The sequence below is a fragment of the Phyllobates terribilis genome, unplaced genomic scaffold (genome assembly GCF_046119375.1).
Source record: "Phyllobates terribilis strain yellow unplaced genomic scaffold, ASM4611937v1 Scaffold_1__5_contigs__length_1240528914, whole genome shotgun sequence".
NCBI lineage: Eukaryota > Metazoa > Chordata > Amphibia > Anura > Dendrobatidae > Phyllobates > Phyllobates terribilis.
Window position 1 is genome coordinate 699,993,613 of NW_027362761.1, and position 27,988 is coordinate 700,021,600.

At 44.9% G+C, this 27,988-nt stretch overlaps 1 protein-coding gene, 1 long non-coding RNA gene and 1 other non-coding gene across 5 annotated transcripts in view; 1 reads left to right on the plus strand and 2 right to left on the minus strand.

Moving 5' to 3' along the window:
- Positions 1–822: 822 nt before the first annotated feature.
- Positions 823–929, minus strand: LOC141174791 (U6 spliceosomal RNA). The gene has a single exon (XR_012252986.1). It is a non-coding gene; the product is annotated as a U6 spliceosomal RNA (small nuclear RNA).
- A 228-nt stretch (positions 930–1,157) lies between these two features.
- Positions 1,158–27,988, plus strand: part of MED16 (mediator complex subunit 16) — a 52,062-nt gene continuing 25,231 nt past the window's right edge. Inside the window, exons 1-11 of the mRNA XM_073685521.1 lie at positions 1,158–1,475; positions 5,950–6,057; positions 6,290–6,459; positions 6,558–6,989; positions 7,149–7,254; positions 10,374–10,529; positions 10,661–10,869; positions 14,380–14,586; positions 15,175–15,385; positions 15,475–15,608; positions 26,150–26,342. Coding sequence (XP_073541622.1) covers positions 1,340–1,475; positions 5,950–6,057; positions 6,290–6,459; positions 6,558–6,989; positions 7,149–7,254; positions 10,374–10,529; positions 10,661–10,869; positions 14,380–14,586; positions 15,175–15,385; positions 15,475–15,608; positions 26,150–26,342 — 2,062 coding nt within the window. The 5' untranslated portion in view covers positions 1,158–1,339. The remainder of the gene's footprint in view (positions 1,476–5,949; positions 6,058–6,289; positions 6,460–6,557; positions 6,990–7,148; positions 7,255–10,373; positions 10,530–10,660; positions 10,870–14,379; positions 14,587–15,174; positions 15,386–15,474; positions 15,609–26,149; positions 26,343–27,988) is intronic.
- The window catches only part of LOC141273542 (uncharacterized), a 32,234-nt gene continuing 29,769 nt past the window's right edge, over positions 25,524–27,988 (minus strand). For all 3 annotated transcript variants that reach the window (XR_012322104.1, XR_012322105.1, XR_012322106.1), the window contains one exon: positions 25,524–26,383. This is a non-coding gene — a long non-coding RNA (uncharacterized lncRNA). The remainder of the gene's footprint in view (positions 26,384–27,988) is intronic.

Below are 27,988 nucleotides of genomic sequence, written 5' to 3' on the forward strand. Positions count from 1 at the left end.
CTGGGAGCGTCCATCTGCTCTCTGCCTGCTAGCCTACCTGGAGGCTCTGCCGTCACTTGCTGTGACCACCTGCCTGGCCAGAGACTCTTGCCCGCTCACCTGGGAGCGTCCATCTGCTCTCTGCCTGCTAGCCTACCTGGAGGCTCTGCCGTCACTTGCTGTGACCACCTGCCTGGCCAGAGACTCTTGCCCGCTCACCTGGGAGCGTCCATCTGCTATCTGCCTGTTAGCCTACCTGGAGGCTTAGCCATCACTTGCTGTGACCACCCGCCTGTCCAGAGACTCTTGCCCGCTCACCTGGGAGCGTCCACCTGCTACCTACCTGCTAGCCTATCTGGAGGCTTAGCCGTCACTTGCCGTGACCACCCGCCTGTCAAGAGGCTGTCCCCGTCACTTGCTGTGACCTCCTGCCCTTCTACCCAGAGACTGTCCCCGTCACTAGTCGTGACTGCCTGCCCGCCTTCCCTGGGAGTCACCCACTTCCTTACAAGGACTGCCCCTTTGTATAGTTGCTCAGAGGTTCCACCTCCCAGACCCGTTACAGCGGGACAATACACATGGAAACATAATGATATCACTGTGGGGGATATAAAATATGGAAACATAATGATATCACTGTGGGGGGATATAATATATGGAAACATAATGATATCACTGTGGGGGATATAAAATATGGAAACATAATGATATCACTGTGGGGGATATAATATATGGAAACATAATGATATCACTGTGGGGGGATATAATATCATTGTGGGGGTCATAAAATATGGAAACATAATGATATCACTGTGGGGGGATATAATATCATTGTGGGGGATATAAAATATGGAACGCTTCACGAATTTGCGTGTCATCCTTGCGCAGGGGCCATGCTAATCTTCTCTGTATCGTTCCAATTTTAGTATATGTGCTGCCGAAGCGAGCACGAGTTCACAGGTGATTATATGGGTATATATAGTCCATTGACTGAAAGAATTTTAACCTATGGCGATTTAAATGATAATTGATTTTTTGCGTTGCTATCAGTGCACAATGTTGGGTAGCGCATTGTAGGTGTTCTTTTCCATGTATTTCACGTTAAGTTTTGATAGGTTACAACTTTCAGCAATCCATGATGCATCATGGGAGCGGAAAATATGCAAACCTCTGTGAGGTCATTATTAATCGACGTCGCTCAGCCACGGGCTTGTAGCTGCAGCTTGGTGTGTCACGGCCGTTCGCTGTGCAGAGCCCGGCGCTCGGGTGGCGCCGTCCCGGCTGTTCGCTGTGCAGACACTGGTGCTTGTCGCTTGGCTTCCTTTCATTCTGCCTCCCCCTCCGGCCGCACTCTGTCACCATGGACGTGGCATACATCTGTGAGTGGGACAGGAAGCCCCGTAGCAGCCATTGCCCCTCCATCCCGCTCGTCTGTGCCTGGTCTTGTCGCAATCTGATTGCCTTCACCACGGACCAACGGAACGAGGAGGAGAGAGGTGAGGGCTGTGCCCGCAGGCTCCGCTGTCCTGATGGGGAGGATTAGGTTTGGGGGTTGTTTACATGCCAGCCATATGACCATAAAGCTGATCCCTTCCTTAGAGTGGTTGTCCGGTTAAAACCGGTTTATTATTCTTTCATAGGGGATGTGCTAACTTATTGCTTTGTGGGGTCTGAACTCTGGGACCGGCACTCATTAACATAGAGAATTCCTAGACGAAGTTGCATATTCTACTGATACTGTATAGGGCCGCCAGGAAAGATCGGGAACAATCAGCGGGGCACGCGGCATCCCCATCGGGAGCGATCGGCGCAGCACGCCGCGGCATCCCCATCGGGAGCGATCGGCGCAGCACGCCGTGGCATCCCCATCGGGAACTATCCAGCATGCGCCCTGCAGCTCCCTATTAACTGGGATAAAAGTTCCTCATTCTCCCCTTCGGTGAGGATCCCAGTGGACAGACCACCACTATACTGTGGATAAATTATAACTTTTTTTTTTTAACCTAGCAGCCACTTTAAATATGGTCTGTGAGACTCTGCACATATATTAGGCTTTTTACACTACAGTATATCAACGTCCTGACCGATGGTCTGCTCAGGGGCGTAACGATCTCGGTTCCAGTGGATGCGATTGCATCTTGGCCCATCTCAGCTGGATGAGAGTCTGAGGACACACATTCAGCTGAGGTGTATTGTGGTGCAGAGACCCTCTGGCTCCCTGTGCTGGAGTACATACCACCGGCCAATCATGGGCCAACAGCTGACTTTGGTGTGCCGGTCACACGCCATGCATGGTGGTGATGTCATGCGAAGTCCAGGCGAGCACACTGAAGTCAGATGCTGGTCTCTGCTGATTATAGAAGATGCTGCACACCATGGATGGGTAGGAAGAATTGTCTTTTTTTTTTAAAATGTGTCACAGGAGTGCAGCAGAACGGGGAACATTATTTCTGGAAGTGGCCCAGGATGGGAAACATTATAGTAGGAAGGGGCCAAGGCTGGTGACATTGTTACTGGAAGGGGCCCGGTTTGAATGACATTACTGAAAGGGGACCATGATGGAGGACATTATACTAGGAAGGGTGCCAAGATTAGGGACATTATTACTGGAAGGGGCCTAAGATGGGGGACACTATTACTTGAAAGGGCCATCGATGAGGGATGTTATTACAGTAAGGGGCACAGGATTGGGGACTTTATTATAGGATAGGGACATTATTACAGGAAGGAGCTAGGATGGAGGACATTATATGGTGGGGGGAGGGGGGCGAACACTAGTGTTGAGCCACCCCCGTAGGGTTTGGTTCGTCGAACACCGGGATGTTCGTGGAACTGTTTGTCGAACACCGTTAAAACCAATGGCAGGCAAATAAAAACACATAGAAAACACCTTCAAAGGTGTCCAAAAGCTGACAAACTGCTCAGAAGACGCTCACTTTAAAAAAGCCGGCCGGCAATTCAGCATCGGTATCCGACAATTTAGAACAGAAAGAATAGCGCATCACACATAGATTAGAAACATGTCAGTCACATATATATGAAGTACAGTGATAGTGTTGATTACTGTACTTGTCATTTAGTGTTAAAATAAAGGATTTATTAAAAAAATTGGTGTGGGGTTCCCCTTAATTTTAGTCTCTAGCGGAGGTTAAGCAGACGGCTGGGGCAGATGTTTGAAGCCTGGGAAGGGGGTAATACCCACGGAGCTTCCCAGGCTACTAATATCAGCCCCCAGCTGAATACCTAGCCTTTACTAGCTATTAAAATGGGGGACCCCCCAAAAAACTGACGTGGGGTCCCCCCTATTTTAATAGCTAGTAAAGGCTAGGTATTCAGCTGGGGGCTGATATTAGTAGCCTGGGAATCTCCGTGGGAATTACCCCCTTCCCAGGCTTCAAACATCTGCCCCAGCTGTCTGCTTAACCTCCGCTAGAGACTAAAATTACGGGGAACCACACGCCAATTTTTTTTTTAATAAATCCTTTATTTTAACACTAAATGACAAGTACAGTAATCAACACTATCACTGTACTTATTATATATGTGACTGACATGTTTCTATCTATCTAATCTATGTGTGATGCTCTATTCTTTCTGTTCTAAATTGTCGGGTACCGGTGTATGCCGCTGCTGAATTGCCGGCTTTTCATGTTTCACTGTGAGCACTGTTCCCATCGATTTGGGCAACCACTGTAATGCCACAACCACCATGGCTGTGGCATTACAGTGAGTGGCAGACAATCCCTGCATGATGTGAAAAAATCCAGTTACGCTTTTGGTGCACGAACAGTTATCGAACATAACCTCGAACAGCCGAATTTTTTGCAAATCGTTTGCGTTCGTCGAACGACTCGAACACCGCCCAAAACAGCTCGAATTTGAGATTGGCGAACAGTTCTAGTCGAACACCGCTTATCTCTAGCGAACATATGTTTTTATCTGACCAACATACAGGTGGGAGCCATGCTCTAAATTTTGAGCCCTTTGGACACTAGACTTTAGTTATGCCACTGGGTCTGCTAAGATTGTTTGCTGGTCTAAGTTATGTAGGGCCTCATTTATAAACACTAATAAAGCAGAGTAATTGCCTATGACTTATCATATTCAATCTTCCTGTGAAGATGAGAAAATAATCACGGTGACCAGGGTGGTTATCTTAAGAAATGTCTCCATCATGCCAACCTCCACTAATGGGCACTCAGGATGGACATAGCCCTGTGGTCCATGTCAAGGTGACTAGTCATTTGAATAGAAGCTAGACTACAAAATGAGCAGATAATGATATTGAGTATCTTTCTTAGGAGGTTTGAGCTCCATCTTGGTTCTGACACAGTAGTTCCACATTGTACACCTTATTTATACTGTTTTTCCATTATCTTAGTGATGTAAAGTAATGGCAGCAGTAAAAAAAACACAATTTTAATTATCTGCAGAGCTGTGCTCAATTTTGATAAAATGTAAATTGGAAAGTTTTACAAGCGCCTTCCAATTATACTCATGTTTTAAGATGGAAGTGACCCCTTTAAAGATGCCTTAGATCTTAGAAATTGGCATATGCTTTATTGTTTAATAGGTACAGGTCCCAGAGGAGAAATTCTCATCTTAAAGACACTTATGGCATGTTCCTGTGGATCCTGTCCGGATATGCCATAAACGCTTAAAGGGGTTGTCTTGTGAAAACAAGCTATCACCTATCCGGTTACAAAGTGAAGCGGCAGGTTGGATGCCAGACTGGTGCTCCATTCAGTCTCTATGGGGCTGCCGGAAAAAGCTGAGCGCAGTTCTCAGCAGGCCCATGGAGCAGCAGTAGAGCATGCGCACGGTCCATGGGAATAAAAGTGCCCCGTTCTGCCAATTGGTGTTGGTACCAGTATTCAGAATCCTACCCATAAATAAGTTATCACCTATCCTCTGGATAGGTGATAACATATTTTCACTGGACATATACTTTAAACCTCATTCAGACATCAGTTACTTTTTCTTCGGACCAAGTATTGACAAAAAAAAAAAAATGGAAACCTGTCAATTTTTACTGACTGCTAGGAGAAGCTTGAGAAACAACTGTTTTTTTGCTCACTAGAAAAATTGATAAAAATGGACACTGACCAAGTGCTGATAAAAATGTATGCAGGAAACTGATGTTTTTTTTTTTCCCTATGCAATAAAAAAGGGACGTCTGAATGAGGCTTAAAGGGAATCTGTCAGTAGGATTTCACACACAAAACTATATGCACATGTAGCTCTTCCAAAGGAAAGACCAGCAATACCTTTACATGGCCAGTTTGTTACTCTGTTACTGAGAAATCAGCATCTGAATTGATATGCAAATTAGTGTGAAGTGCTATTGGAGATCTGAAACCTGTGTCACTCCAGCTCTATTTTTGTCCAGCACTGCGCCTTTTACTACTTGACCGACTGCCTCTATATTTTGTGACTTTAGGCAAAGGAGCCGTCTGTCAAGCAGGAGGAGGCGATGTTGGGCGAGAAATAGAGCTGGAGTGACAGAGGCTTCAGGGTTACCATAGTCATTTGCATATCAATTCAAATGCTGAATTCTCCATAACTGAGGAATGGACTGAATATCTAAAGGTGTTGCTGGATATGGCTTTGAAAGAGTTGCATGCGCAGATGGATAGCTCCCCACTGTGCATTGTGTAGTTGGCTGCAGCCATATTTAGTCTTCTACATACAGAATATGACTGCTAGATTTAGTGTTGTACTGCACAAGGGTCAATGGTTGGCTGCTGCAGTCATTTCAGAAAGGTGGCAGATTATTTCTCAGACAAGTAAAAAGGAAATGACCAGGAGCACTCCAGTAGAATGGCGAGAGAATTAATAGGTACATGTTGTGATTGTATTATATTGCAATCCCTTACCAATAAATTGTCTTCAGTTTTTAAGACTCAATAAGCTCTTTAAGTAAGTTATTTTACTGTTGTAAATGTTTTTTTGTTTTGTTTCCCGTTGAAGACCTTACACACATGATTCACATCCTGGACACAGAACATCCTTGGGATGTCTACTCCATAAATTCTGGCCACCAAGAAGTCATCACTAGCTTGGAGTGGGACCAATCTGGTAAGTGATGGCAACATTTTGTTTTTTTTCTTAAATGGGGAGGGGGGGGGGGTAACCCCTTACTTTGTAAATGTCTTTTAGACTTTCTTTATATAATGATTTGGGATCTTGATGATCATACTGCATTTTCAGTTTTACAGTAGTAAAGAGACAAAAGTAGTAGCTAGTCTCTTAGAGATCACAAGCCTTTGGATGGATGTATGAATATGTTCTCACTTCTCTTGTTTCATAGGTTCCCGCCTTCTTTCAGCTGATGCAGATGGACGGATAAAATGCTGGGGAATGACAGACCACTTGGCAAATAGCTGGCAAAGCTTGGTGGGAAGTGAAGTGGATGGTGACCCTATAGTTGCTCTTTCATGGCTTCATAATGGTGTGAAATTAGCACTTCACGTGGAAAAGGTGACATGGTTGTTTATAGCCATTTTTCATGAAAGTCTTTATATAAAATATTTTCTAATAAAATGATGTTTATCTCACTGGTTTTATTCTTTTACCAGTCTGGAGTTTCCAGTTTTGGAGAAAAATTTTCTCGTGTAAAGTTTTCTCCATCCCTCACCTTGTTTGGAGGAAAACCAATGGAAGGCTGGATTGCTGTTACAATTAGCGGATTGGTGACTGTGTCTTTACTAAAGCCCAATGGACAAGTGTTGACAGCTACTGAAAGTCTGTGCCGCCTTCGATGCAGGGTGGCCCTTGCTGATATTGCCTTTACAGGTGGTGGCAACATTGTTGTGGCCACTTGTGATGGAAGCAGCACATCCCCAGTACAGTTCTATAAAGTCTGTGTGTCTGTTGTAAGTGAAAAGTGCAAAATTGACACAGAGATCCTTCCATCACTCTTCATGCGTTGCACCACTGATCCTGCACGCAAGGACAAGTTTCCTGCAGTGACTCATCTCAAGTTTCTTGCTCGAGATATGTCTGAACAGGTAAATGCAAAGAGCAAGACAGTCTAGAAAGCAATAAAGTTCCAGAATTAACCCATATAGCTTCCTTTCATCCACATGATGCTCTTAACTCTATATGACCTTGATGGGCATATGTATTTTTTTAACCATATACTGATAAAACTCTTCTGTTTTTCTTAGGTTCTCCTCTGTGCTTCTAATCAGTGTTTTAGTGTCGCAGAGTGCTGGTCCCTGAGGAAAGAGGGGCTTCCTCTTAATAATATCTTCCAGCAGTTGTCCCCTGGAGGTACGAAATACTTCCCTTTGCTGTCCCCATAATGTATACAGTGTGGGAACTATACCTATATTTTACTGGTAAGACATCCTGCACTGATCTTTCATATTGAGCTATAGAATTTACAGGATTTTCTAGGAAAAAAAAATATGCACAAGGACTACCCCTATTGTCGTCAGTGGGGTCTAGTGGGCCTTTTTGCTGTATGTCATGAGAAGGATCCTACACTTTAAATAGCTCTTTTAATTGCTCATTTTTGTCTTTTGAGATTGGATAGCTATTTGATTTTATGCACCAGTTTGAATTGGCATATTAGAATAGCTGGCTACTTTGGACCTTATAGTGTATAATTGTCTATATGTGTGATATGTAAATTCCTCTGTTTTGTCTCTATGCCTTAGGCCAGCGGTGGCGAACCTATGGCACGCATGCCCAAGGTGGCACTCGGAGCCCTCTCTGTGGGCACGGATGCCAGGGCCGCAGCACACACGCTGCTCCCATCCCATGTTCAAATGTATTCGCTTCTTTTAGCCGCGTCTTTTTGATCAGTGCTGCGCCGGGACTGAGGCAGAGGAGCGCCTGTTAGACCCGGGTCCGACGTGCAGCAGTGTGATGACGTCATCCAGCTACTGACCTCATCACACTGCTGCCGGGGCCATAGACGAGCAGAGACAGCATGCTGGTCACGGGCACTAGTAAGAGCTCCACGAGGAGCCAAGCATTAAATGTATTAATGTGAAAGGGGCGCAGTTTGGCTTGAGGCAGTGTGTGGGGATGGGGGGGGGGGCTGCTTTATTCAGAGGGGCAATGTGTGTGTGTGTGTGTGTGTGTGTGTGTGTGTGTGTGTGTGTGTATGCTGGGGCGATATACAAAAAAAATTAAAGGTGCAGTGCCAACCCGGCTGCATCATTACTAGCAGACACAGCCGCACTGCTCGCGGCCATGTCTATTTAAGTGACAGCAGTAAAGCAGAGCACCCTCCACAGCCACAGGAGCTGGACAGGAGACAAGCCGGGGGCAGGTGAGGGAGGCTTGTTGCTGGAGTCACCATATTAAAAAAAATAAAAAATGTGTGTGCATGTATGTTTGATGTGTATATCTGTGTATGACTGTGTATATATTTATGTCTGTTTATATGTATTTTTGTGAATTTGTCTTTAAATATGTGTATGTACGTATCCCTGTATGTGTACTTATCTGTGTATATGTTTGTGTATGCCCGTGCCTGTCTGCACACTGTATGCCCGTGCCTGTCTGCGCACTGTATGCCCGTGCCTGTCTGCGCACTGTATGCCCGTGCCTGTCTGCATTTTGCACAGGGGCAGTGTGTGTGTGTGTGTGTGTGTGTGTGTGTGTGTGTGTGTGTGTAATTTGCACAGGGGCAGTGTGTGTGTGTGTGTGTGTGTGTGTAATTTGCACAGGGGCAGTGTGTGTGTGTGTAATTTGCACAGGGGCAGTGTGTGTGTGTGTAATTTGCACAGGGGCAGTGTGTGTGTGTGTGTGTGTGTGTGTGTGTGTAATTTGCACAGGGGCAGTGTGTGTGTGTGTGTGTGTGTGTGTAATTTGCACAGGGGCAGTGTGTGTGTGTGTGTGTAATTTGCACAGGGGCAGTGTGTGTGTGTGTGTGTAATTTGCACAGGGGCAGTGTGTGTGTGTGTGTGTGTGTGTGTGTAATTTGCACAGGGGCAGTGTGTGTGTGTAATTTGCACAGGGGCTGTGTGTGTGTGTGTAATTTGCACAGGGGCTGTGTGTGTGTGTGTAATTTGCACAGGGGCAGTGTGTGTGTGTGTGTGTGTGTAATTTGCACAGGGGCAGTGTGTGTGTGTGTGTGTGTGTGTGTGTGTGTGTGTGTAATTTGCACAGGGGCAGTGTGTGTGTGTGTGTGTGTGTGTGTAATTTGCACAGGGGCAGTGTGTGTGTGTGTAATTTGCACAGGGGCAGTGTGTGTGTGTGTGTGTAATTTGCACAGGGGCAGTGTGTGTGTGTGTGTAATTTGCACAGGGGCAGTGTGTGTGTGTGTGTGTGTGTGTAATTTGCACAGGGGCAGTGTGTGTGTGTGTGTAATTTGCACAGGGGCAGTGTGTGTGTGTGTGTGTGTGTGTGTGTAATTTGCACAGGGGCTGTGTGTGTGTGTGTAATTTGCACAGGGGCAGTGTGTGTGTGTGTGTAATTTGCACAGGGGCAGTGTGTGTGTGTAATTTGCACAGGGGCAGTGTGTGTGTGTGTGTGTGTGTGTGTGTGTGTGTGTGTAATTTGCACAGGGGCAGTGTGTGTGTGTGTGTGTGTGTGTGTAATTTGCACAGGGGCAGTGTGTGTGTGTGTAATTTGCACAGGGGCAGTGTGTGTGTGTGTGTAATTTGCACAGGGGCAGTGTGTGTGTGTGTGTGTGTGTGTAATTTGCACAGGGGCAGTGTGTGTGTGTGTGTGTGTGTAATTTGCACAGGGGCAGTGTGTGTGTGTGTGTGTGTGTGTAATTTGCACAGGGGCAGTGTGTGTGTGTGTGTAATTTGCACAGGGGCAGTGTGTGTGTGTGTGTGTGTGTGTGTAATTTGCACAGGGGCTGTGTGTGTGTGTGTAATTTGCACAGGGGCAGTGTGTGTGTGTGTGTGTGTGTGTAATTTGCACAGGGGCAGTGTGTGTGTGTGTGTGTGTGTAATTTGCACAGGGGCAGTGTGTGTGTGTGTGTGTGTGTGTAATTTGCACAGGGGCAGTGTGTGTGTGTGTGTGTGTGTGTGTGTAATTTGCACAGGGGCAGTGTGTGTGTGTGTAATTTGCACAGGGGCAGTGTGTGTGTGTGTGTGTAATTTGCACAGGGGCAGTGTGTGTGTGTGTGTGTAATTTGCACAGGGGCAGTGTGTGTGTGTGTGTAATTTGCACAGGGGCAGTGTGTGTGTGTGTGTAATTTGCACAGGGGCAGTGTGTGTGTGTGTGTGTGTGTGTGTGTGTGTGTGTGTGTGTGTGTGTGTGTGTGTGTTATTTTGCAAGTCTCCTGTGATATCTGCTTCAGCCCCAGGTTAATTTGCCGTGTTGGCACTTTGCTATAAATAAGTGGGTTTTGGGTTGCAGTTTGGGCATTCGGTCTCTAAAAGGTTCGCCATCACTGCCTTAGGCTGTCCCATTTTGTCTTGCAGTGAGTGATAAGCAACCAATGATCCTGAAGTGGCGAATATTATCTGCTACCAATGAACTGGAACGCGTGTCTGCTGTGGCATTGCCTAAACTGCCAATTTCCCTTACAAACACAGACATCAAAGTTGCAAACGATACAAAGTTCTATCCTGGCTTAGGTATGATATTCCTAAGATTCAGTGTGCTACAAATGACCTTTTTCTTATATTGAAGGTTAATTTAATGGATGTTATTAGAGTATTTGAATGTGCAAATTCTTTTCTAATGATTAGTCTTCAATCATTTGCAGGCCTTGCGCTGGCATTCCATGATGGCAATGTGCATATTGTGCACAGACTATCCCTACAGACAATGGCTGTGCTATTTGGCTCCTCCATGCGCCCATCAGAAGAACCTAGCTTAAAACGGCAGCGGTCACCTACCCCATGCATACACTTTAAGGCGTTGCAGATGTCTTGGACGTCTCTGGCTTTAGTTGGCTTGGATACTCAGGGAAAGGTTAGTTGAAAGTAAATATAGAACATGTATATGTACTATAATATGTTATCGAAGAAACCTATTTATTTGAAGGGAACCTGTCATCTGATTCATACTGCCCAAACCGCAGACACAATGAATTGCATGATTGCAGCTATGTATACTACTTTCTGAAAAGTGTCATTTCAGAGAGAATCTAGTTAGGTGATCTGGTCTGGCTCTGCCGCTGGCCGGCGCTTTCTGTCACTGCTATAAGTTATTGACAAGTCTCTTGCTATGGGAGAGATCTGTCAACCACCTAGAGCTCCCCTGGGAAAAGGCTGTGGTTGACGTTGGACTAGTGTCTTCTCCAGCTATGGTTTCTGACCTGATCTTTAAAGGTTTCCGTCTCTGAAATGCTGAAGCAATTCAGAGACAAATATACCTGGCTGCAATCCTGCGGCCAGGATCTAGTTTGTGCTACCCGCTGTGTGAGAAGCATGAATCAGGTGACTGGTCCCCATTAATGAGTAATTTTTGTTGCTCGCTTTCATTGTCTGTCAAAATGTGTGTGGGGTTTTTTTTTTGCTTTTCTTTTCTTTTTGAAGGTTACTGTTTTTTCTGTTTACTGAAAGCCATGAAAAGCTCACAGTAGACAATGACAACCAATAGCGTCCACCTGTGGTAATGGTATAATCAAAGTGCTTCTAAATCAGTTTCAATACTAATGGAGAAGAGGGTTGATGCTTCTATTCTACTTAATGTTAATGCAGAACTTTATTTTCTAAACTGTAATAACTTTTTAAAGAAAGTCATAAGGATTATTACAAGTGGTGACTGAGTATTGACTTTGAATTTGGTTTCACAGCTTTATCATATGTTTTCCTCTATTATGAGGAACATTAGAAATATAGAAGTACCTTAGAAACCACTAGATAGTACTCCGGGTCATTTTTCTTATGAAGGGTTCTTTACTGAATGGTTGCAGATCAATAGAGCATCCTCTGCATGAGTCTTTGTCAAATTTCAGTATATTATATGGTCAATCTTTATTAAGATCATTTTAAAGATTTATGTGGGTAGGAAAAGAAAAAAGACATTTTAAAATAAAGGCAACACTAACAAATGTTGCCAAGAATTTAGTTCAGGTGGAGCCGTACATACAGTAACAACATAGTGAGGAATCTTGAAAACAAGGTAACACCCTAAAAGCCATCTACTTTCCAAGATCTCTCCAGAAGTCATTAAAATCCTGGTATAGGTTGGATTAATGGCCTACAAGCCCAGGTATTTATAAACTTGGGCTATGTACACACGACATCTTTTTCAGACGGATTTCGCCTGGAACCCACTTGAAAACTGCTAAAAATTGCCCAAAAACTGAACAAATGCACAGCGATGTTATGTCAACTTACTGGGCATATGTTCTGTTTTTTGTAACCTCTTTTACCTGCTCCAGGCTTCGAAAGCCGTGAAGCTACTAAAAGTGACCTGACAATTCTTCAGGCAGCTTCCGTTTGAAAGCCGCCATTGGCTTATGTGTGAAAAGGATAAAGATAAAAAAAAGTCACAAAAGATATCAAAGAAGTCACTTTCTGGAAAATCATTGCCAGCATTGTCCTGAAGAGTTTTTTCTGCTTCAAAAATGATGTGAATATGTCCTTCTTTCATTCTCATACTGTGATTCATTTCTTTGAGCCACTCAGGAATGGAGGGTGGCCTGCCATCTGCAAGTGGTCCATTTTCATTTTTTTTTTTTGTGTTGAGACTATTGGTTCTGGGGTCATGGGAAAAAGCACAGAGGGGTTTACTATGAGGATTCCACACACCACATAGTAGATATCAATCATCTTAACCCAGGACTATGCAAGTCTGAGGCAAGTCTACCAAATGTGAGTCAAAGGTACAATACCTCTGCGCCAGGGGTGGGCTGTTAATTTTTCCAAGGGGCCACATGAGAGACCCCCAACTCTGAAGCCGGGTGTGCGCTTCTTGGATTCAGAGGAGCAATGATGTTGGCGAAGACAGCTGCACACATGCGCACTTTTTGCAGAGAGCTGGTGATGACGCCGTCTCTTGCAAATCATGTTTTCACGCACGCAGGGGCATGTTAACATGCTGTGAGAGACAACTAGTCTGGGGAAAACAATGCCCCACCAAGTAGTCAAAGGCCTAATTGGCATATGAAATGCAAAGTTTATAAAGCCTTTATTTAAATATGGGTCTAGGTGTTGAACACTATAGAGGGCTGGTTAGGCAGGGAATTTAGCAACAGATATTCTAATGCTGGTGGGTTGGAGGGCATGGGGGACATGACAGGTCCCCTTTTAAGGCTGCATAACAGGAGCAGTATAATTTACAAGTATAGCTGTACCTTGATCCACAGCCCAACTGCACAATCTGATGAAGCCAAATCACCCCCTCAAACAAGTACTGACCAATAATTAAAAAAAAAAAAAGACCTGCTCTACTCACCACCTTCCCTCAGATGCACTGCGTGTACTGAGTGCCCCCACACAGGCATGATGTCGTCGTGCCCATTGAGCAGAGACTTAGCCGCAGAGTCTGAATAATGGCTCAGGGAGCCGGTGGCTTCATGTTCAATCATTGCATTCATCTTGGGAGTAAGATATTGGTGAAATTCGAGATGCTGGTTGGGGGCAGCTGCATGGTGTGGTATGCCTCTGTATCCAGCCCTTTGGCTGTACCAGTCTGCAGGCTGGACAGGGACAGCTGTTGGGCCAGATATGGTCCGTGGGCTGCACTTTTGCCCAGGTCTCCTCTGTGCTCTCTCCAACACAAAGCCAAAAACGGTAGAGTAAGGGTAAGAGCTCTCGTATGATGGGAATTTTAGAATTTTGTTCCTGAGCAGCACCGGCTGTATATGAGCGAAAACAAAGGCTTTAAACTAGGGGTGGGGAATCTTTTTTTTTTTTTTTTTTTTTTTTTTTCCTGCCAATGGCCATTTGGATATTTATCCCACCCTTCGGGGGCCGTACAAATTGCACGCTATCTCCGCCCACAAAGTACGTCCTGGCGCTGGCACTGATATCAGGACGTAATCATTCATTGCACGTGTCTCAGCGTTCAGTAGTGCACACTGTGTGCATGCTCACAGAGCTCACAGGGCTGGCGGGCAGCAAAATACAGCTGCTAGCCCAAGTACTGCGGTCACTGGGAATCTGTCCGGGGGCCGGATAAAAGGTCATTGAGGCCCGTAATCAGCTCGAATGTCTGAGGTTCCCCACCATTGCTTTAAACCAATCCTTTCCAGATATTGGCTCTCCTATTTCCCTTTCCCAAGATTTCTACAATGAGAGACATGACTTATCCATGACGTGATGGAGAGATCCATGCAGAGTACTATCCTTGAGGTGACGACTCTTCAGTATATTTTAAATCTCTAATTTGCTAGTAGATTTAGTCACCAGTATGGTCAGCGTTGGGAGGTGCACACATGCCATTTCTTATTTTTGCAGCTATATTACACCTATAGGCATCACTTACTCCTTACTGTTTTATCACTGACTGTTCAGACGTTTTGTTTTACAGCTCAGTATGCTGAGGGTCTCCCCATCAATGGGGCATGCACTTGACATGACTACATCACTTCGTCACCTCCTGTTCCTTCTTGAATACTGCATGGTGACCGGCTATGACTGGTGGGACATATTGCTTCATGTGCAGCCAAGCATGGTACACAATTTAGTTGAGAAGCTGCATGAGGAGTATACGAAACAGAATGCTGCACTGCAACAGGTGAGTGCGCTTTACTCAATGCTTAAGTACCACTGAATAATGCCAACTTGTAGGTAATGGAGTATTATCATTAAAGTGTTAAGCCATCATTTTGTGAAATGAGAATATCACTAGTATATGCTTGTACTAAACTATGCCACACTTTATTGGAGGTATGATGTGGCTTCCGGAGCAAGTAGTGGCGAAGGGGGGCTGTAGCACTAAAGCAATGCAGTGGCGTTTACCAATAATGGTTCCAGAGGTCAGACCCCTACCACTCACAAAGTGATGGGATATTCTTGTAGTATGCCATCACTTTATGATATGGTAATAACCATGTGAATGGAAACTGTCTCAGAGATAGGTCTATTTCTCTTTTCTGACAGTTTGGACCCTACAAAATTGCTGACAGGTCTTGATAAGGAGACCTGTAAACTTTTCAGGAGGATTTAGCAGCAGCAACTACCTTCAGCTTTCTACAGTAAGCGATCCACAAAACTGCTTTTTGAGTGATGGCTGTAGCGATCTCCAGGTTGGACACTACAGCCAAATTTAAATACAAATGGATGATATATCAGTAAAACAGTTAACTCTTGTTAATCCTTTTAGGTCCTTTCCACCAGGATTCTGTCCATGAAAGCATCACTTTGTAAACTGTCACCTAGCACAATCACTCGCGTTTGTGATTACCACGCCAAACTGTTCCTCATCTCAATCAGCTGCACCCTGAAGTCTTTACTTCGGCCACATGTTCTCAACACTCCTGACAAAAGTCCAGGAGACCGGCTCACTGAGATCTGCAATAAATTTCCTGACACTGGTGAGGGTCTGGAAGCGCTAGTGTTACATTGACACAAGTCGATACCGACTCTATTATGTATTAATATAAGGAAATCCTTTTGTCTTTAGATATAGATAAGGTTATGATTAACCTGAAGACAGAGGAGTTTGTACTTGACATGCCAACTCTTCAGTCTTTACAGCAGCTCATCCAGTGGATTGGTGATTTTGTGTTGTATCTACTAGCAAGCCTTCCTAATCAGGTAATCCAACCTCCAAACTGTGCAGACTATAATTTCAAATTGTTTGAGAATTGAAATCTTTTGTAGTAAGAACTGCGTAGCCTTAAAAATCGTTATCCAGGCTATTCCTTATTTAGTCTTATAATAGCTGCCTATGTTCAAAAATGATGCCAGAAATACAGCAATTGACTGTTGTAGCCAGTGATTAACTGAATTGGTCAGGTTTTGTTGGCACGTAAGCAAATCTCAGAGTGTTGCAGGAGGGTAAAAGAGCAGGTAAGTTCTACTACCTATATTAGAATGTGGCAGTTGTTAAAATAAATTTGATATTATTATTTATTATTATAGCGCCATTTATTCCATGGCACTTTACATGTGAAAAAGGGGTATACATAGCAAAAACAATTACAATAATCTTGAACAAAACGTGACGGCGACTGGTACAGGAGGAGCAAGGACCCTCCCCGCGAGTGTGCGCAGTCTACAAGGAATGGGTGAGGATACAGCAGGTGAGGGCAGAGCTGGTTGTGCCGCGGTATGGTGGAACAAGGGTTACTGCAGGTTGTATGCTTGTCGGAAGAGGTGGATCTTCAGGTCCCTTTTGAAGGTTTCCACGGTAGGTGAGAGTCTGATATGTTGGGGTAGAGTTCCAGAGTAGGGGGGGGATGCACGGGAGAAATCTTGTATGCGATTGTGGGAAGAGGAGAGTAGAGCAGGAGATCTTGTGAGGATCGGAGGTTGCGTGCGGGTATGTATCGGGAGACTAGGTCACAGATGTATGGAGGAGACTGGTTGTGGATGGCTTTGTATGTCATGGTTAGGGTTTTGAACTGGAGTCTCTTGGTAATGGGGAGCCAGTGAAGGGATTGACAGAGAGGAGAGCCTGGGGAATAGTGGGGGGACAGGTGGATTAGTCGGGCAGCAGAGTTTAGGATAGATTGGAGGGGTGCAAGAGTGTTGGAAGGGAGGAGATGTCTGGTCCGGAGAGGAGAGGTAGATCTGTGTGTCATCAGCATAGAGGTGAGACTCTATGAGCTGTCCCAAGCCAAAGGTGTATATTGAGAAGAAGAGTGGTCCTAGGGCTGAACCTTGGGGGACACCGACAGATGGGGGGCGAGATGAGGAGGTGGTGTGTAAGTGGGAGACACTAAATGTCCTGTCTGTTAGGTATGGAGAGATCCAAGATAGGGCTAAGTCTGTGATGCCGAGAGATGAGAGAGTCTGTAGTAACAGGGAATGGTCCACTGTGACGAAGGCAGTTGACAGGTCTAGGAGGCGGAGGACAGAGTAGTGTCGCTTGAATTTGGCGGTTAGCAGGTCATTGGTGACTTTAGTCAGGGCAGTTTCAGTAGAATGGTGCAGTAGGAAGCCAGATTGGAGGCGGTCAAAGAGAGAGCAGGAGGAGAGGTGAGAGGACAGTTCAAAGTGGACATGTTGTTCCAGTAGTTTTGAGGCATAGGGGAGAAGTGATATGGGGCGATAGCTAATTAGAGAGGATGGGTCAAGGGAGGGTTTTTTGAGGATGCATGTGATCGAGGCATGTTTGAAGCATGAGGGGAAGACACCAGTTGTTAGTGACAGGTTGAAAAGGTGGGTTAGTGTTGGGATGAAGATAGTGGTAAGGTTGGGGATGAGGTGGGACGGGAATGGGTCAAGTTCACAGGTGGTGAGGTGTGATTTGGAGAGTAAAGAGGAAAGTTGATCTTCCATAATGGTGGAGAAGCTGGTTATGGAGGAGGAGGATTGAGTAGGTGTGAGGAGGAGCTGGGGGAACTTTAGGCAAAAACTTTGTCTGATGGTGTCAATCTTCTGCTTGAAGAATTAGGCATTCTTCGACTAAGAGGAGTGGGAGGAGGCGCTGGGGGGCGGAGGAGAGAATTGAAGGTGTTGAATAGTTGTTTAGGGTTGTGAGACAGGGAGGATATGAGAGATGAGAATTAGGTTTGTTTTGCTGCAGTGAGTGTGCACTTGAAGGTAGTGAGGGACTGTTTGAATGCGATGAAGTACTCATTGGAGTGGGACCTTTTCCATCTCCGCTCAGCAATCCTGGAAGCCCGTCGCAGTTCCTTGGTTAGGCTGGTGTGCAGGGTTTCCTGTTCATTGTGCGAGCTTTGGTATGTGTGAGGGGAGCGACCGAATTGAGAGCTGCAATTGTTGTGGTGTTATATAACGCGGCAGCAACATCTGCGTCATGTAAGGAACTGAAGTCTGATGAGCTGGATAACCCCTTTATAATGCATATCTCACTTTCTGGGAAACTTTGTGACGTAAAGGAGACCAAAATATAAAATTAGAAAATGTTTTATTATTCCTAATTTAATCCAAAACATAAATTGCTTAAAGAGGACCTTTCATGATTTTTACTTATAATACTGGCTATATCCCGCAGCCAGCCAATTAAAGTATCTGGCTGGTGGGGTTTTGGCCACTGGTGGGCGGGGTCTCGGCCTCCATTTTTTTTATATTAAATTATTTGTGGTGAACACATATTTAATGTTTGGGACCCAAGGGATTTTTTATTTATTTATTTTTTTTGTCAATGTAACCAAATGATCCAGCTAACCAAAAAGAGGCAGATTTCCTATCACCAGTTCTCTTCTCCTGACTCTACACTGTATGAACCAGGAAGTATTGGCAGTGAGGATTACTCACGCTGAGAATTCTTGGTCTGCCCTTCTGTGGGAGTGTATTCTGTATGTTCCCTCTCTCTGACACCTCATTCTTTTATTGACCAGCATCACAGAGGTGAAAATGGTGCACACCCCCTGAGAAGAATCTTTTACCACTCTTTTGACTGAAGGGAAAAAATAGATATCAACTTTATAAGCTTGTGTCTTGGGAACATCAAAGTCCATTACAAAACGAGGAAAAAAGTGTCAATCAGCTCTTCAGTTTCTTTCTGGGGATATAGCCTGTTTAAAAGGTAAGAGTCATGGAAGTTCCTCTTTAGGTAGTAAAAACGATCCTGAGAAGCATACCAAAATGTAAATGCAACAAAAAATCTTTAAAAGGAATCTATCAGCAGGTTTTTGCTGTTTTAATCTAAGAGCAGAATGATATACGGGCAGATATCCTAATTCCAGCAATGTGTCACTTGCTAAACTGCTTGTTGTAGGTTCAATAAAATGTGTTTTATCAGCAGGAGATTTTTAGTGGAGGATTATTTGTTTTGTGCCATGTAGATCTCCTGCTCTGTGTATTGTGCCTTCACATTATGTTTATCTTCACGTTCTAACCCCCTTACAAATTGGATTCTGACATATGCGCCGATGGGGCCATAGCTCTGCTGGCACCATTACAGTTTAACGCGTGCTCTCTCTGACAACTGGAGACGGACACCCAGACGAAGTCTACTACGTCTTGAGTGTCCGCCTCCAGTAGGCGTAAGTGCCCGAAAATGGTGCACGACAGAGTCCACATGGATAACTTATACACCGGCATCCAACTTTTTAAGACCTTCTCTGCCAAAGGTATCTTTCCATGTGGCATTGTGTGAAAAAAAAAAAAATGACAGGCCTCCCTAAGACGCTATTTGGGCAACTGGGTGAGCGCAGATCCCAATGTAGCGATAACATGCTGATAGTCCAAGTATAAGGGCAAGAGGGGGGATGTTGTTATCTTGACCACCATACACCATGACAACAGCTCTCTTGTCACTGTCCTAGGTACCACAACAGAAGTCCCAAAGCCAGATTGTATCCTGGATTATAATAAATACATGGGGGGTGTAGATCTCTCAGACCGGGTCCTGAAACCATACATTGCCATGAGAAAAGCTAAAATATGGTACAAAAAGTTTGCCGTGCACATTGTACAGATGGCACTGTACAATTCTTTTGTGCTGTTTCGATCTGCAGGCAATTCAGGGACCTTCCTTCAGTTTCAGGAGAGAGTTATCAAGACCCTAATGTTTAGCAGTCAGGAAGGTGAGGATCTCAGTTCTTCTGAAACTGATGTTGCCCGTATCGTCCCAGGTCAACATTTTCCAGGAGAGGTTCTCCAAACTGCGAGGAAGGGAAGATCACAGAAAAGGTTCAGAGTATACTCCAAGAGGGGAATACAAAAAGACTCGATTTACCATTATGAAACCTGACCTTTGCATTAAGGATTGCTTCAGAGCGTACCACACATCCATAAATTAATAACATTTGATTTTACCCTGTCACAACACCCTTTTATGCAAAACAGGGGAATAGGAAAGGAAATGTCAGCTCATCACATCAGAGATCACCAGTTCCACCTGTAGGGTCTCGCACGGAACCGTCCTAGGCTGGGACGTGGAAACATCATATGCGAAAAAACAGAAAAATCCTCCAACGATGGCAAATAATATTTAAAAATAAAAATCAGCTATATTATAACAAAGTTAAAAATGAATATACTGGTCACCATGAGACATCCAAGAAAAATTGAAGTCTCTTTAATTGGTTTCTTCAGTTTTTCTTGGATGTCTCATGGTGACCATTCAAACTGCCTCTTCAGAGAGGAAGAGTACCAGAACTCTAGTGCTACGTGCTACTTACAGGAAGTAGCAATCCTAAAAGTCAATAGTAACCCTTTAACGAGCCTTATCACATAATTTAGGATATAAGCCAGAACCTGAAATTCAATTTGCAGACACTGTGTTTCAGGGCACTGCACCTCGTCAGTGCAAAGTGTGAGTTCTGGTTGTCTCTCTGAAGAGACAATTTGCATTCCTTCCCTTCTGAGCCCTGCTGTGCGTCCAAACAGAATACAAACACATGGGCCATGCACACGGTGAACAAGTCTGTAGGAAAGTGTTCACGCCACCAAAAGACTGAAACACACAAGGACACAGTAAAACAAACGTATAAAAATACTCTTTTGTAAAAACAGGTGTGTCTCTAAGGCTATGTGCCCACGATGCAGAAATGCTCCGGATTTTTCCTGAGCGTTTCTGCATCTCCCTGGCAGAAAAAAACGCATGCGGATTGTACATGCGTTTTCCTGCCAGGGACAAGCGGATGTGAAGCGTTCTTCACTTGCATTTCCGTATGCGGGTTAACAAGCGCTTTCCAAGCGATTTTAGCATCACTTGGAAAGTGCTTGACAACTTGGTCACATTATATAAATCCATGCAACCGGCATGGATTTATATAGTGTGACCCGAGAGAATGTCAAAAAATAAATATATACTTACCCTCCGATGGCTCCCGCTGTCTTGCTTCACCGTCCCGGCTGCCAAGAGCGGTAGAGTGAAGGACCTGCCGACGTCAGCGTCGCGTGACCCGTCACATGACTCTGACGTCAGCGCAGGTCCATCATTCCATCGCGAAGTGCCGGGAAGCAAGGAGGAGCGCAGCGCGGGCCGCCAGAAGGTAAGTATACATTTATTTTTTATTTTATTCTTTTTTTACAGCTTTTTTAATGGTACCTGGGTGTGGATGAGACTCTCCTCTCCTCTACACCCGGGTACCATACGCACATTAGAACGCACCAATTACGCAAGTACAGATGCAGTCTTGCGGAATTGGCGCGTTCTAATGCAAGTCAATGGCTGCGAAAACGCAGCACTTCTGCAAAATAATTGGTAGTGCTGCGTTTTTTTCCGCAATGATAATCCGCAGCGGAAATTTCCGCAGCATGTGCACAGCGGATTATCATTGGGGAACATGGCAGGCCTTATACCATGCGTTTTTGCCGCTGCGGAAACGCTTAAAAAACGCATCGTGGGCACACAGCCTAACTCAGGTTTTTTGGCAACATCTATCAGAAGCTTCCAAACCCATGACATCATCATATGGGCAGTCCAGAATTATTTAAAGGCATAGCAATCTTAGTGGATGTAAACTTTTGACTTTGCAGTAAGTAATAAAAATGCCTTAAAACATTCTCTCTCATTATTCTGGCATCTAATTGACCTAAAACGGGAAAGGTTTATTCTGACTTCATGTCAGATATTGAGAAAAACATGCATACAGTGAAGGAAATAATTATTTGCTGTTTTTGTAAGGTTGCCCACTGACAAAGACATGAACAGTCTATAATTTTAAGGGTAGGCAAACAACACTTAATACTTGGTGGCAAAACCCTTGTTGGCAAGCACAGCAGTCAGACGTTTTTTGTAGTTGATGATGAGGGTTGCGCACATGTCAGGAGGAATTTTGGTCCACTCCTCTTTGCAGATCATCTCTAAATCATTCAGATTTTGAGGCTGTCACTTGGCAACTCGGAGCTTCAACTCCCTCCATAAGTTTTCTATGGGATTAAGGTCTGGAGACTGGCTAGGCCAATCCATGACCTTCCTGTGCTTCTTTTTGAGCCACTCCTTCGTTGCCTTAACTGTATGTTTTGGGTCATTGTCTTGCTGGAAGACCCAGCCACGACCCATTTTTAATGTCCTGGCGGAGGGAAGGAGGTGGTCACCAAGGATTTTACAGTACATGGCTCCATCCATTCTCCCATTGATGCGGTGAAGTAGTCCTGTGCCCTTAGCAGAGAAACACACCCAAAAAACATAATGTTTCCACCTCCATGCTTGATAGTGGGAACGGTGTTCTTTGGGTCATAGGCAGCATTTCTCTTCCTCCAAACACGGCGAGTTGAGTTGATGCCAAAGAGCTCCATTTTTGTCTCATCTGAACACAGCACCTTCTCCCAATAACTCACAGGATCATCCAGGTGTTCATTGGCAAACTTCAGACGGGCCTGCACATGTGCCTTCTTAAGCTGGGGGACCTTGCGGGCACTGCAGGATTTTAAACCTTTAAGGTGTAATGTGTTACCAATGGTTTTCTTGGTGACTGTGGTCCCAGCTGCCTTGAGATCATTAGCAAGTTCCCCCAGTGTAGTTTTAGGATGATCTCCCCTTCCTCGTGATCAAGGATACCCCAGGAGGTGAGATTTTGCATGGTGCCCCAGATCGATGTCGATTGACAGGCATTTTGTATTTCTTCCATTTTCTTACTATTGCACCAACAGTTGTCTCCTTCTCACCCAGCGTCTTACTTATGGTTTTGTAGCCCATTCCAGCTTTGTGCAGGTCTATGATCTTGTCCCTGACATCCTTAGAAAGCTCTTTGGTCTTGCCCATGTTGTAGAGGTTAGAGTCTGACTAATTAATTGGGTCTGTGGACAGGAGTCTTTTATACAGGTGACTATGTAAGACAGCTGTCTTTAATGCAGGTAACGAGTTGATTAGGAGTGTCTAACTGGTCTGTAGGAGCCAGAGAACTCATAATGGCTTGTAGGGGATCAAATACTTATTTCTCACTGCAAAATGCAAATACATTTATCTAATTTATACAATGTGATTTTCTTGTTGTTTTTTTTTTTGAGGATATTCTATCTCTCAATGTTAAAATTAACCTACTATTAAAATTATAGACTGTTCATGTCTTTGTCAGTGGGCAAACGTACAAAAACAGCAAGGGATCAAATAATTATTTCCTTCACTGTATGTGTCTTTTTATATAGTGTATGTAAACATCTGGTTTCAACTGTAGGTCAGTATGGATGAAAATGGAGACACATGATACCACTTGTTACTAGATAAATATACAGATGAGAAAAAGGGTAACTGGAAGAGGTAAAAACAGGTGGTGGTAGAGAAGAGTTGATCAGAGAGATGAAAGGGGCCATTCAGTCCAAAAGAGTTCTACATCTGTTCTCCTTAATGTCACATGACTTTTTTTTTTTTCTGGCCCCACCTGCAACTCAGCGGCCCCTGCAACTCTGGCCATGACTTGGGAGATGGCATCACTTTGCTGTTTTGACGGCTGCGTGTGTCCAGAGTGGAGTGCATGCTAACGGAGAATTACAATATATCTGCTTCCCTTGTTTCCTGTTTATAAAGTGAGCGCTTTCAGTTGGAACACACTCCACCTTCAATACTGGCACCACTCAGGAGAAAGATCCTATATTGGTATTGAGAATACTGGGTCCCCTATGTTTACATTGTCTCATACATTATGGTCTCATCCTGTTCCCCTGAAGAACCTCCCAATTTTGGAGAGGAAATGCGCCGGAACCTCTGACAATTACGTGGACCTTTGCTGACAGATAAATGGACTGGGGTTGGAGGGACTCTCATCTCTATTTTGGCATGATGTTCTACTATATACCTTATTATGGATCTGACCTTTGTTGTTTAGTTTTGTAGTTGCAGTTTAGAGAGTAATAAATTGTATATAGGGGAAAACAACAAGGAGTGAGGGTGTCATTGGGCTTTAGGGTGCCAACCTTTGCGGTTATATAGGTGATGTCCTAGAGTTTCATCAGGATCAGAGTTCATATTGTATATCCTTTCCTTTCTGCTTAACCCTTCTTTACCACCAACTAGTTTCCTGAGTTTTTTTTAATTACACCTTAGTTACCCCTTTCTTCATCTATCTGCTATAGAATTGTCTTATCCCGTCTGTCTGTCTGTCTGTCTTTCTGTCCTGGAAATCCCAGGTCGCTGATTGGTCCGGCCGCGGCCAATCAGCGATGCGGCATTTCTGAAAAACATGGCGGCCATTAGCGGCTCATGTGTGGCACGGAGGTCGGCGGCGATGCTGCCGGGAGATGCAGCCGGCTACTCGCAGCATAAGTCCCCCGACCGCAGGCGCCGCTGACCTACATGCGGCTATCGTCGGGAGATCAGCGGCTACGGCCGCTTATCTCCCGAGGACAAGTGTGATGCCCCGCCCCTCCCCTCCCCTCCTCTCCTCCCGTCCCTCCCCTCTCCTCCCGTCCCTCCCCCCTCCTCCCGTCCCTCCCCCCGCTCGATCAGGACCCCGGCACCCGGCGTCATACTTACCCCTCCTCTCCCCTCCCCTCCCCACTCCTCCCGTCCCTCCCCCTGCTCGATCAGGACCCCGACACCGGCGTCATACTTACCCCTCCCCGTGCCTCCGCAGCAGCTCCTGTGTCTTCCGCTGATGCTCTGTGACGTCTCAGGTCAGAGGGCTCAGTGACGTTTTTACACCGCGCTCTCTCCTGACCGGTCACAGCGCACAGCGTCAACATGCCGGCTACGCTGGAGTCCAGAGAAGTAGCTGAGAAGGGAGGTGAGTATTGGATTTTTTTTTTTTTTGTATGGGGCCATAGGGGACCTGCTTGGGGCACTATGGGGGGATGGATATACAGGGGATATGACTTCCTGCATGGGGCATTATATGGGGGGAGAGGTCACATCCTACATGGGGCATTATATGGGGGGAGAGGTCATATCCTACATGGGGCATTATATGGGGGGAGAGGTCACATCCTGCATGGGGCATTATATGGGGGGAGAGGTCACATCCTGCATGGGACATTATATGGGGGGAGAGGTCACATCCTGCATGGGGAATTATATGGGGGGAGAGGTCACATCCTGCATGGGGCATTATATGGGGGGAGAGGTGACATCCTGCATGGGGCATTATATGGGGGGGGGGAGGTGACATCCTACATGGGGCATTATATGGGGGGGAGAGGTGACATCCTGCATGGGGCATTATATGGGGGGAGAGGTCACATCCTGCATGGGGCATTATATGGGGGGAGAGGTCACATCCTGCATGGGGCATTATATGGGGGGGGAGAGGTCACATCCTACATGGGGCATTATATGGGGGAGAGGTGACATCCTGCATGAGGCATTATATACGGGGGATGTGACTTCCCGCATGGGGTATTATATACAGGGGATGTGACTTCCTGCATGGGGCATTATATGCGGGGGATGTGACATCCTGCATGGGGTATTATATACTGGGGATGTGACATCCTGCATGGGGTATTATATACTGGGGATGTGACATCCTGCATGGGGTATTATATACTGGGGATGTGACATCCTGCATGGGGTATTATATACGGGGGATGTGACTTCCCGCATGGGGTATTATATACGGGGGATGTGACATCCTGCATGGGGTATTATATACTGGGGATGTGACATCCTGCATGGGGTATTATATACTGGGGATGTGACTTCCTGCATGGGGCATTATATACGGGGGATGTGACTTCCTGCATGGGGTATTATATACTGGGGATGTGACTTCCTGCATGTGGCATTATATACGGGGGATGTGACTTCCTGCATGGGGCATTATAAAGGAGGGTCGGGAGACATATGCTAGAATACCCGATGCGTTAGAATCGGGCCACCATCTAGTATCTGTATATTTATCTGTTAACAGGGACTATCGCTACACTCTATTTTTACCCATAATGATATATACCGATCAGTCCTCTGACATTGGTCTCTTTTGTAATGTAACGTATCTTTTTTTCTTTTACTTGTTTAAAATGAGCTAATTTGGTAATTCACACTTTGGCGCTACAAGACTGTCAGAAGTCAGGCTCTCTGTTGTCTCACTACTTTGACAGCTTGCTGAGACTTCCCGTCTCTTGGCTGGGAAATACAACTTTGTGGGGATAGACTGTGTGTACAGATCATAAACAGATAGGGAGACACATGCTGCTGTTTTACTTCATGACTGATTGTTATATAAATGGGAAAGTAAAGTGGCGTTCTGTATATTATGAAATTGCATGGCATGTCTACTTATTAGACAACAATCGTTGTGTATTCAAATGTAATTTATAATCAGACATGTATTCAACAGGGCTCCTCTTTCCGACCCGGACACAGTTTTTTGCGTGATGGCACATCACTCAGTACTTTGCGTGAACTGATGGTCATGATCCGAATTTGGGGCCTTCTGAAACCCAGCTGCCTTCCAGTGTACACAGCCACATCAGATACACAGGACAGCATGTCCCTACTCTTCCGTCTTCTTACGCGCCTCTGGATGTGCTGTAAGGATGCTTTTTCTTGATGGTCAGAAATTGTTCTCTGCCTGAAATTGTAAAAAACATGAGCAATGTGATAATTTTCATTGTTATTTTTCAGCTTTATAATTGCTACATATAAAAAGGCTGATATGAGTGGGGAAAACCAATTCTTCTGCTAAGTTAAAAAAAACTCTGACTAGGCATCTCAACCATTTTATGTTTTCTATTGAAAGAAATCTATCGCCATGTGGGTCCATGCCAGTTATGTCCATACACCCATCAATACCACTTAAAAAGCTGACTTGTAATTATTATTTCCGTGTTACTAGAATGATTGGATGTGACTGTAGGAATTTTTTTTGTACTATAATTGCAGTAATGTACATATACAATGACAACTATTTCCAACGTTGAACGAATTGGAGCAAGTTTGAGTTTAGGATATGTAGTGAGAAACCTGCTCAAGTGTGAGAGCCATAGAATGTAAACTCAAATAAAAAATAAGTGCAAAAAAAAGCAAAGCAAGACCATTTCTTAATGTTAGAAATGAACAATTTTATTGAAAAAAATATATTTAAATCTAAAAACGTGTAGATATACATGTGAGCCAATAGGTGGCACCAAATAACAGCATAAGGGAAGAAAATTAGATATCTAGTAATCATAGAAACACATATGAAGAATCATGCAGCAATAACATGTTACCCATTAAGGTGTATATATAACCATCTATACTATCCTATGTGGCACATAAAACTAAGACTCCTTCCAGAAGAAAGCTTCAGCTCCGAAACGCACGTCGGGGACTTGGCACCATCAACAGCAAGGGTAATTTGATTTCTCATCTCATCTCTATACATTTTCTAATTGGTGATGGGGTTTCCTTGTCTGAGTCATCTTATGTGTTTTCACCAGGGCTGTGGAGTCATGGAGTCGGTATAAAATGAACCGACTCCATCTCCTAAAATATATAATAAATTGGGTACAGTAGTTCAGTGCAGTTTGTGGGGAATATTTTTCCATAAGAATTTGGGAAAGTTATTAAATGTCCTATAAATGTCTGTCCTATTCCTGATCTAAGGGTCTAGACTTTTAGCGGAGATGAATCTGTGCTACAGGAAATTCATCACTTAACATAGTCCCGCCCCCCTGTGGATGCCGTCTTCTCATTGGTCTATGCTCAGTTCCTTGTTTGCAGAGCTGCTGTAATGTCTGCAGGTCAGGAGTGTTCAGGAAGAGGGAAGCTGGGACTACTCCACCCATCTGCTGCACATAATGGGCAAGTAGCTGCTAAGTGGAGGCCCAGGAGCTGACACTGTCTGCTGTGCTGATCAGCTCACAGCACAGCGCTGCTTCCTTTCTCACACTGCAGTTTACTTTCAGTCTCCTGAGTCTTCCCCTGGCAGCTCAGGCTGATAGCAGATAACACTAGTATTTCTAGTGAATGACTCCAACAGTGAAGTGCCCCCCTCACCTGGGATATTCTTGGTGCTCCCCAAACTGCTCTTGTACTGCCCCCACATACTCTGCTGCCTCCCCATCCTTGAGTGAGGGTTAACCCTTACCTCACCCTTTGAACTGAGCTTTTTTTTGAGTTATTGTGCTGTTGTATGTCCTGTGCAGGTGAGGTAAGGGTTAAGGCCCCCCTCCCCCATCTGTGACTTATCACA